An 11,773-nucleotide genomic window follows, 5' to 3' on the forward strand; every position below is an offset into this window, starting at 1 on the left:
CAACAGGATTCATTTTCCCAGGGACGTGCTAAAGGGTACAATTGTATTCAGCCATGGCAAAGAGATGCCGGGAAGGATGGGCAGACCAGGCATCCGACTGACGAGTGAAGGCGTGCACCAGAGGAATATGGTCCGTGCGAGTGACGAAGGACGTACCTTTTAAGAAGTGACAGACAGCCAAGTACACCGCCAGCAATTCTTGGCCAAAGGTAGAGTAGCCAGATTCAGCCTTGGATAGTTTTGTACTGAAGAGGGCCAATGGGCGGGGTGAGAAGTGAAAACAGCAGTGTTTCGTAGGGCATTCTTTGTGTTACAGAAGGCTGCTTCTTGAAAGGGACACCACATCAGGTCTTTTGGCTTGCCCTTGAAGGAGGCGTAGAGGGGGCCAAGAGTGGCGGCGATGGCTGGCAGGAAACGGTGATAATAGTTGATCATGCTCAAGAAATCTTGCAGTGCTTTGGCAGTCGAGGGAGTGGGGAAGTTCTGAACGGATGCTACCTTCTAAGGGAGGGGGGGAAACTCCTTCAGGAGAAACGTGGTGCCCAAAGAACGATACATCATTGGCGCCAAAGGTACACTTGTATTACCGGACTACAAGGCCATTCTGTTGTAGGTAATCAAGCACAATGGTAGATGACAGAGGTGTCCCTCTTTGGAGGAAGAGAACACGAGTATGTCGTCCATGTAACATACACCACAGAAGGGGAGGTCCCCTAAGATGCATCCAAGAGATGTTGAAAAGTGGCCCCAGCATTACGAAGGCCAAAACACGAATAATTGAAGGTGTATGTACTGAAGGGGGTGGTGATGGCGGTCTTGGGGATGTCTTCTGGGTTCAAGGGCTCAGGAGGCCGAGTATGGAGAAAACCTCTACTTTGTGCAAGTAGGAGGTCATGTTCGTGATGATTGGGAGGGGTTAGCGATCTGGTTCTGTCTGTATATTTAGGTGTCTGTAATCCCCACACAGACGCAGAGACCCATCTCTCTTCAGGACGATTTGTAAGGATGGCGACCATGGGCTTGAGGCCTTTTGGCAGGCCCATGTCTTCCATTTCGGAGAACATTCATTTAGCAGCTGCCAAACGATCCGTTACCAGATGTCTGAATCTGGCAAATACTGGGCACCCCATTGTCTTGATTTAATGATAAATATCTTGTTTCGCCGGAACCATGGGCATTTGACGAAGTTCTGTATGAAAAACTTCAAGGTATGATTTGAGGAATGAGGGCATAGGTATCCACGGGTTTGCTAATGTGCAGAGTGAGGTTTGAGGGGCGGGTTAGAGACGTCGAGGAGTACGAATCCAAGTTAACCAACCGTCGGTGAGCTACATCGACCAGGAGGTGGAAGTATGAGAGGAAATCTGCACCGAGGCAGTGTAATGTCAGCATCGAGAAACTTCCAAATATATTTAGTGCTTCCAAGCAATGATATTAGGGTTCCATAACCATGGGAGGGTATCGCAGATCTGTTGTCAGCTACCAGGCGAATGCCGGCAGACTTAGACTAGGTCATGTCCTGGAGAGTAGCCTTGGCTGAAGAGAACGACAAGGACCAGTGTCTACAAAAAATCGCATGCCCGCACCTGCATCATGTAAAAAGGAACGATTAGTGACAGGGGAGGCTCCTGCCATGAGCGATGGCCTACTTACACGTTTTTGGCCATTGATAACCATTTGCACATTTCTTTGCAGTAGCCCTAACCTTGGAGTGGTAGTAGCATAACTGTGGGGGGAGAGGTCGTTGGTTGGATCGTAAGCGAGGGTTGGTATATGTGGGAGGTGGGCATGTCAAGGGGTGGGCATCTGTGTTCTAGCACTTTCACGTCAGGTTTGGTTGATGTTGAATAGTTGCTCACTTTGTCCAGAGTGGAAGTATTGATGAAGGTATGGAAGGTGGTGAAGTGGCTGTCCATAAGGGTGTCGACCTTGGTCATCAGTCCTTCATGGGCAAAATATCGACATCTGGTATAGCTCCACGTACAGGTTATGGTAGGCGCTGTACCCAAAGGACAGGAAGTAGATTCACCACATGAGGAGAGCCGTGTGCGGTAGATTGCAGGCGAGTGATACTGATCATTTCCCTGAGAGCGAGTGAAGCCTTTTGGTCCCCCATTGGTTGTTGAGAGAGCTGAAAAAGTTTTGCTATGCAGGCAGCCGGTGATGGCGACTACTGCACCTAGAGGTATGGTTTGAGGTCTTCATATGTTATAGGGATGACCCCATGTTTGCACAGCTTATCAGAGGTTTCCATAAAAGTGTCCCTGGGATCGCCGCGAGAACGTAATCTGCTTTGGTGCTTGACTCCAGCACACTGAAACCAGGTGAATGCTTGTCCGCTTGGGAAGGGCGGTAATTTCATTGAGGCGGCAAGAGCCGAAGAGGTAGGTTCAGTGGGTGGCATCGTAAAACAGTAAGGCACAACAGTGAGGGACAAGCGGGAGGGAGTGGTCCCTCCGCTTGTCACCAATGAGCATGCGAACCCTTAGGAAGTGACTGAGAGATGAGTTAAATCCAAGTAAGTTTATTTGGACAGAGCAAGAGTATATATACAATTAGTTCCAGGCAAGAACGACACAAAAATTTAAACATAATGATGTAGGAAGATACAAGCATACACAAGTAATCAGTGCGAGGGGAGAGCTATAACGACAACATAAAAAAAACAACAGAAATACCGGTACAGTGTACGAGTGTGTATGTTACATGTGCGGTACATCTTGCAGCGAATGTTGAATACGGTGACATAAGCCTCTCTTCATAGTTTATGTATGACAAATCTATTTCAACTTATTTACTGATCTTAACATTTTTTATATTCATCATTGATTACTTCTCACGTTGTTTATTTCCTTATTTTCTTTTCTCACTGAGCTTTATTTCTCCGTTAGAGCCCTTGAGCTTATAGCAGCCTGCTTATCTAACTAGGCTGTAGCTTTGCTAGTAATAATGATAATAGTGATTATATGTGTGCATTCATAAATGCACTTATATAAGTGTTATGTTTAAATACCTGTATGTTTCCGAGAATGTATACAAAGGATCAACATAAACGTATTTGAAAAACTAAGATGTAAGTTGACGCAAATTGATTCAAATAAAAATATGAATTATAAAGAGATATTGATGACAGTCTAATCAATGATTGATTAGGATTTGAATCACTAAATTTTTCTGAAAAAGAAAAAAATTGAACTGTAAAAGAGAAAATGAATCTGAATGGTGCTTGCTCTTGTACACACACACACACACACACACACACACACACACACACATATATATATATATATATATATATATATATATATATATATATATATATATATATATATATATATATATGTGTGTGTGTGTGTGTGTGTGTGTGTGTGTGTGTGGGGGGGGGGTTTATTATTTAGTAAGGTCCAAATAAGAAATGTTTCTATGGGGTGAGGTGGATACCACATACATTTCCTTCCGTATTCATAATCTGCATCACTTGATATAATACGTGATAAATAATATGTTACTTAAATGTTTGAAGAAATTACCCAAACCATCTTTATGAGGGACATTTTTATATGTTCGTTCGCTCGTAACAAAACAAAAGGAACCATCGGTCCGTTTCCTGCTCCCCTGTCAACCGCTTGGGACAGCGGCATGGGGGTCTTTCAAACATTACTCGGTGTTGGGAGTGGACGTGTTTGAGAGAGTCCAGATTGATGATATTTAGATGGAATTATAAGGTAAGCATCACAGTGTTCTGAGATTTATAGACTTAAAAGTGTTGTCAGGGTTGTTGTTTAAATAACAATAGCTAATTAGAGCTGCTAATATGATGAAATATAGACACGTGAAAATATAATGAGGGGTGTGCTTGTTTAACAGTGCCGTTCCCTCGGAAGGGATTTGTCGGCGGTCCATGAGGGGAGAATGCCGGACGGTCCTTACAGTGGGAAAGCAAACAGGTAGTGACCATCGACTAAATAAAAATGCAAAGGTCGACGAGTTTCCACTCCAACACCCCACTACAGAGATCATTCCACAGTCACGAACTGGCTTGGAGGAAGTTTGATGCACTGTGTGGAGTGGAAGTTTGATGCACCGCGTGGAGTGGAAATTTGATGCACCACGTGGAGTCACGCACCTGGTCCCTCTGGAAAGCTGAGAAAAGGACAAGAAGTCTGCTGACATCCTACGACTAAAAAGATAAATTGTAAGGCGTGATTATCTCATTAATATTTAAGATATTGATGAAGTTCATCGAGGAAATTGTCCTGTAGTGTATTTTTTGAGAAGTGACAATTATTTTTCTTTTTTTTTTATGATGTAGGAGTTTTGATGTTTAATTACAAATGGCTTTGAAAATTTCATATTTGAACTTGAGTACTTTATTTGTAAGGCATTTTCAATTGGAAAGTGAGCAGGAATAGATGTATGTAGTGCATTAAGACTTGGAGAAAGTCAGAAATTTGGATTCTCAGGTCAATGTTCATGTATTTTGATTTTGATTTAGTAACCTCTGATCATCGATGGGAAAACCTTATGGAATATTTATAATGTGGTCCCTTGGTTCTATATTTGTTTTGGCTGGAATCGTCTATAGGTCCTTATAACTGGTTTTAGGTTAATGGTATCACAGTTTTGCTTTAATACATAAGTTTTTTTTTTTTGTGTGTGGTATTAAAATATTTCTTGGAATGTCCAATTTAGAACCCATTCAAATGAGAACTTAGCGCGTTGGTTACGGGCTCTGTCATCCTAAGCCAATAGTCACTAAAGTTCTAGTTTGACAAATGTTCGTTTGCCGCATGCTGAACGGTATTAGAACTTAGGTATAACAAGGAGGGGCTTAGCTATTTCAAGTAGGAGCTATTTAGAAGCTCTTCAGGTGGGAGTTATTCAGAAGTTCTTTCAGGTAGGAGTTCTTCCAGAAAGAAGGTGAGCTATTTCAAGTAAGAGTTCTTTGAATAGAGGGCAGGCTATTACAGATAGATGCTGGGTTATTTCAGGTATGAGTTCTTTCAGGTAGAGGCTGGGCTGTTTCAGGTAGGAGTTCTTTCAGGTAGAGGCTGGGATATATCTAGTAGAAGTTATTTTGCTATGAGTTCTTTCAGGTAGAGGCTGGGCTGTTTCAGATAGAAGTTATTTTAGGTATGAGTTCTTTCAGGTAGAGGCTTGGATATGTCAAGTAGAAGTTATTTTGGTATGAGTTCTTTCAGGTAGAGGCTGGGCTGTTTCAGGTAGGAGTTATTCCAGGTAGGAGTTATTTCAGGTTGAGGTCTGGGACACGAGACATTGATACATTTAGGGATTGCTCTCTAAGCTTGTCAGATCTTTATGAAGTAGCAACATAGGTACTGGTAGTGGTCTTCATTAAGCAGTGCAGGTTCTCGGCCACTCATTGGTTAGGTCAGCTACGATTCAACTAGGGAGTTTTCTTAGCTCATAGGGTGGGCCGGAACAGTGCCTAGGAAAATTGAGACCCTAAAGGTTGCGCAATTGAGAGAGGAATTGGAAGACAGAGGCCTCACAAAAGGAGGGAACAAGTCTGAATTGTGTCAGCGTCCAAGTGAAGCCCTAGAGAAGGATGGCGTAGAGGTACAGTTGTGCCGATAAGGATTAGGTCAGGGGAAGGAAGGGAGGTTTTGACGAAGGCTTTCTTGGACAATGGTAGTTCCACATGCTTTGTCTCGGAAGCTTTAATGCAGACCCTAGGCTGCAATGAGAGGCAGGACATTAAGGTGAATGTTGAAATCATCAACGGAATAGGGGAAGTTGCATGCAGCCTAGTCTCAGGATTGTCAGTATTGGACTATGAGCTTGCATTACACTCCCTCCGTTGTTAAGTGCCTCTCGCATACCAATTTATGAGTGTGATGTGGTCAGGGCTGGAGATCTTGAACGCTGGCCACACTTGCGAGAGATTTACATCCCAGATGTAGATGCTGAGGTGGGTTTATTAATTGGGAACAATGTTCCTCACTTGCTCGAGCCAAGGGAAGTTATCAACTCAACACACCTCCATGAACCACATGCCATACGAACGTTATTGGGCTGGGTAGTATGTGGAACAAAGGACAAAGGGTGTCAAGAGCATGTCAATAGGATCCAAGTGACAAGCAAGCGTCTTGAGTTAGACCGCATGCTGGTTGCAAGTTATAATCGCGAGTATGACGATGTTGCATCTAACCAAAGGGAAATATCTGCAGAGGATAGGAAATGGCTAGAGATAATAGAGAAAGGGGTTAGAACCGTAGGAGGAAGCCATTGCCTCTGCGTGACAATCATGGACCCTTGCCAGAAACAAGGGACATCGCATTGCACCGTATGCACAGCCTTCGTAAGAAGCTAGTGAAGGATGGTAACTACGCTAAGCAGTATAGTGCCTTCATAACAGAGATGCAACAGAAAGGCTATGCTGAGCAAGTGACCACAGCCAGCCCGGGAAATGTGTGGTATATTCCTCATTTTGGTGTGCAACATCCAGACAAGGTCCGTGTTGTATTTGACTGTGCAAGCAAGGTGGAGGGTACATCATTGAACGACCTACTATTGCAAGCACTTGATATGATGAATTCTTTGCTGGGTGTGTTGGTAAAGTTTAGGGGAGGTCCATTTGCCTATACAGGAGATATAAATACTATGTTCTTTCAGGTACGGGTACCAGAGCATCAGCGGGACTACCTCAGGTTCTTTTGGTGGGAAAATAGTCTTGACGAGGAACTCAAAGAGTGGAGAATGGCAGTCCACCTGTTCGGGGCCTGTTCTTCTCCAAGCATTACAAACTTTGTGCTGAATCAGACAGCAAGCGACTTTGGGGATGAATTTTCAGAGGGAACACGGTTCACAGTGGCCAACAACTTTTATGTAGATAACTGCTTGAGAGCCGAGGATTGCAAAGATGCACTGTTAGTTAATTTGTTAGAGGTTAAGGAGCTCTGCAAAAAAAGGGGGATTTACATTGACAAAGTTCAGTAGCCTTTGTGTGGAGGTCATGTCATCCATCCCGAGGGAGTGGTACAGTAGGAGCACCTCAGAGCTTATAGATGGATCAGAGTCACATAAGACAAAGGCTTTGGGAGTACAGTGGGACTTGGCCACTGATGAATTGGGTGTCCGAGCAGAGCTAGTATCAGTTCCAAGGACTAAGCGTGGCTTATTGTCAGCTATAGCCTCGATTTACGACCCGCTTGGTATATTGGCGCTAGTTTTAATCGAGAGTAGGGTCATCATGCTGGATCTCTGCTGATTAAAGATAGCCTGGGTCATGGAATTGGACTCTGACACTATGGACCGCATCAAGGCGTGAGCAAAGAAGCTGAGCCAGACAAGCGGGATAAGTGTGCCAAGAAGCCTGAAGGTTATTCCATGGGAATCAGCCAGCCTAGTACAGTTGCATTTGTTCTCAGATGCAAGCATCATGGTTTTAGGAGTAGTGGCATACTTGCGGGTCTCGGATCCGTGGGGAAATGTATCTTGCATATTTATCATGGGAAAGTCAAGAGTAGCACCATTGAAGCATGTTTCAGTGCCCTGCCTAGAGCTTAGTGCAGCAGTACTGGCCGTAAGACTTGGAAGCACTATTCTGACCATGATAGATTTCAGGGTAGATGGGGTCTATTATTGGACCGACTCAACAACCGACTTGCACTATATTAGGAGTGATCAAGCCAGATACCAGACATTTGTGGCAAATCGTGTTTCTATGATAAGGGAGGGCAGTGATCAGAAAGAGTGGAGGTATGTTAACTCTGAGTGGAACCCAGCAGACGATGCAACACGTTCCAAGCAGTCCGAAAGGTGGAGAAAAGGGCCCGAGTTTCTGTTAAAGGAGGAGTGTTTTTGGCCAACAGAGCCAGCTCAAATGTCAGATGGTGTGAAAGGATTAGAAGTTAAGCGTGAGATAGGACCAACAGGAACTAGAGGCTACCAAATAATTAGTTACAGGATTGGGTTGGATATCAGGCAAACAGGTTTGTATAAAATCATCCACCACTATTCCAGGTGGATCAAGCTCCTTGGAGTTTTGGGTTGGTTGTTGCTATTTGCTAGGTACATTATTTATAAACTTAGGCAGCTGCTCAGCGAGCTAGATATGCATTTGTCCACCGCAATTATTAGCTTGGCAGAGACTGTGGTAGTGCAGGTAACACAGCGTGTTGATTACGAGATAGAGATAGAGAGCCTTGAGAAGGGAAGTATTAGTGTTTCTAGCTCCCTAAGAAGGTTGAAACCAATCCTGAGATTTATAGACTTAAAAGGGATGTCAGGGTTGCTGTTTAAATAACAATAGCTAATTAGAGCTGCTAATATGATTAAATATAGACACGTGAAAATATAGTGAGGGGTGTGCTTGTTTAACGGTGGCGTTCCCTCGGTAGGGATTTGTCGGCGGTCCATGACGGGAGAATGCCGGACGGTCCTTACAGTGGGAAAGCAAACAGTTCGGTAAGTAAAGGATATTATCAAGAGGTCTTTACAATTTAATGAGGGAAGATAGAGGTCGTAGGGGGTTAGGCTAGATAAAACATGCCACATATCGAATAACTATTTAGAGGAATTCTATCATGACATTAATGATGCCTATTAATGCTTAGTGCATATTTCTCAAAGATTCGATGTATAGCAGAACCAAGGGATTCACCCGCCTAGTGTTACGGAGTTTTGTAATCAAGTTATCGTACCAGAGGTCTTTATTGGAAATGTTAATGAAAATGTGTAATATGAAGGAATTACCATTACTGGAATTATAGCAATAGAGTTTTTCTAATAAAACATTGTTGATAGAATGTAAAGAATAGTTTTTCTTTGAATATGTTTTTTTTTTGTTTTCTCTTTGATTAATTGAAGAATTGTCACTGAATTTCATATATATGTAATTTTTCCAGTGACCATCAACTAAATAAACATGCAATATATATATATATATATATATATATATATATATATATATATATATATATATATACATACATATACATATACATATATATATTCTTATCATTGTGTAGGTTCTTGTACCAAGTTCCATATGCGCATATGTATATTTGTGCATATTACCATAATATGTGTCGGGCTTCCTTCATGTAAAAAAACATCACTTTGGAATCGTTCATTTTGAAATATATTTTCTACCTCGACCGTAACTCAAAAATACTTCTTCCGCTAAATTGATTGACGTTGTAAAAAGATTTTAGAATCTGCGGTTTGAGGGAAAAATAGCTAACGTGCGGTGGCGTTGGTGGGGGGCGGGGGGATGTTAGGAGGAGGGATACGGGAGGGTAATTGGCCATATATGTGAGTGAGCCAATTTTCACCCCCTGAGGGGAAACGCCGCCTTTTCCTTTTCGACGGAACGATGGGAAATTACCCCTCGGGCGGCATCTACCAATTGCCTCTCTCTAAATCAGTCAATTACCCTCCTTCACCATACCACCCCTACACCTACCCCTTCGCCCACACTGCCAGTCATTCTGGTACACACATCCTCTCTTCCCCACCATTTCGAGACACTTTTTTATATACATGAGAATAAAAGAAAATGTTTTAGAAATATCGATTTCAGTTTTATTTTAAGGAACCTCTCTCTCTCTCTCTCTCTCTCTCTCTCTCTCTCTCTCTCTCTCTCTCTCTTGGGGTGTTTACGCTTTCATCTTGCAAACTCGGTCAGAGAAGTGAGTATTCTTGTGTAAGCAGAAAATTAGGTTCCGAGTTGTTAGTCGGCCATTGCTGAGTGTATCTAGGGCGGAGAGACATGGAGATGTAAAGCGGATTTATTACACATGGATGTTTGGCTCCGATGAGACGATTGTTTACCATCAAAATGAGATGGCTTGAAGTCACCTATCATCATCTCCCAGCGATGAAGCCATTGCATTGAAATTCTCTGTGAGATGCCTTGACCATATGCCCTTTATATAGATATATATATATATATATATATATATATATATATATATATATATATATATATATATATACTGATACTGCATTATATGGAAAATGTCAAACCTTTGACCTTTTAAATGTTTGTCTGGTGGTCACCCGGTAGGAAATCCTTAGTGTCCGATTGTGTTTGATAAAGTGAGGCAGCTATCAAAAAACACTAGAATATTATGGTCTTAGACTTGCTCTGGGATATAGATCTGATTGCAGGCACATAGAGTGTGTCGTTCCTTAAATTTTTTCGTCCCTATTAATGCACATCTTACACCATCCTTTTTGGGTTATCGCCTTCATCCAAACAAACTTAACTCTTAATCGCAATATCTCATACAGTTATAATCCCATTAACGGGTTTAGGCTCTTCATTCTTCAATCTATTGAATGTCCTTTTTTCTATTTTCCTGCGTCTTCTGACCAGACACAGAATCTTTCCAAATATGCAGCACACATTCTTCATTGCCTTCTTTGTGCCTTCAACAGCCACTTCCACGTGCATTACTCTCACATCCATCCTGAATATCTATAGATAACCACGTTATCAGTGCAAAGCCCTTTGCAGATTGTGTGTCATCATTTGCATCCTTACCCATTTGATCATTAGGGATTTTTTGCGCATTTACTTCATTGTAGGACAATATCTTCCAGAACAAGGTTGCTCAGGCTTACCCGTGTATTTCCAGTGTTTTCTCATCCCACCTGCTTAATTTTGGATTAACTTACCACTTATTAAAATGCATAAGATTTAGTCTTGAAGATCTCTTCATTTCTCTATGATGAAATTTTCCTTTGCTTTTGTTTTTAACTTTTCTACTCATCATCCTATACTAGAAAATACTCTCTGGTGACTCAGGACCCCATCCAAGAATTTCACATACGGCTTCCTTACTATTACTTCAGCGCCCTTCGCCATATTCATTATGCAAACACATGTGATTTTGTTTTGTACTGCGCTCATAAAATGAGTAAGATTTTTATATTTACATGGAAAGATTTTATATTTCGTATTACAAACGTATTCATTGGAAAGGAACCTTGGGTGCTTGCAAGCCGACCCAAACTTAAAACAAACCTAATAGTGAAAAGCAAGAAAAGATTAGCTTAATGATGGAATTGAAACAAAATAGTAGTTTTGTCCTGTTGTTTAAATAAATCTTATAGCTGGTCTTCCGTTAATTAACCTTATAGACTTTCTATAATCATTTACATAACATTTTCCAGTTTAGGCATAATTTGTAAGCAGGTAGCAAAAAACTTATCTTAAAATAAATATTCTTAAATACGGAAGACTTGATAAGATTTATAGTAGTTAAAACGTTAAATCCTAGTCTAAGAATAATATGTATTGCTCTGAAGCTCAATGCTACTTCCTTTCGCGTTCTTTGGTTTCTTATTTTGAGTGAGGCTGTTCACGGCATGAACGAGGTTAAATCTGATAGTGGAGCTTATTAGCCGAAATACATCGCAGTTACGTTCTTTAGAAAAACACGAGTTGACTTCGTAAATTTATCATCTTTTCAAACCCTATAATGCTTATTATTTTTCGCTTTAGAAATATGATAACTTTCATAATCATACCTTAGTTTATCTCAATACTTTTGTTTACTTTTTTTTCTTTAAATGTACAGCTTCGGGTAGCTCAACATCCATTGCCAAATCCTAAAGACATGTCTGCATCTATGTCAGGATGTACTGTATTTTTTAAATCGGATCTTAGACAGGAATTCCAACAGCCTTCCATACAGAAAAATTCACAAGAATTATGCGTAGTAAATACAAATTAAGGTTTGTGTTGACTAAAGAGAATACGTTATAGAATAGTTAGCAGTCCAGCACTCCTGCAACAAAC

General features: G+C 41.5%; 1 protein-coding gene across 1 annotated transcript; it reads left to right on the forward strand.

Annotated features, from left to right (window-relative positions):
- The first annotated feature begins 6,309 nt into the window (after positions 1–6,309).
- LOC137656204 (uncharacterized) lies at positions 6,310–6,960 on the forward strand. The gene has a single exon (XM_068390650.1). The coding sequence runs from the start codon at positions 6,310–6,312 to the stop codon at positions 6,958–6,960; it is 651 nt and encodes a 216-aa protein (XP_068246751.1).
- The last annotated feature ends 4,813 nt before the right edge of the window (positions 6,961–11,773 follow it).

Source organism: Palaemon carinicauda, chromosome 1, assembly GCF_036898095.1.
Source record: "Palaemon carinicauda isolate YSFRI2023 chromosome 1, ASM3689809v2, whole genome shotgun sequence".
Classification (NCBI taxonomy): Eukaryota; Metazoa; Arthropoda; class Malacostraca; order Decapoda; family Palaemonidae; genus Palaemon; species Palaemon carinicauda.

What these genes read in the sequence shown, in the direction of transcription:
- LOC137656204 (XM_068390650.1), top strand. Translation starts at nt 6,310, where the DNA reads ATGCACAGCCTTCGTAAGAAGCTAGTGAAGGATGGTAACTACGCTAAG.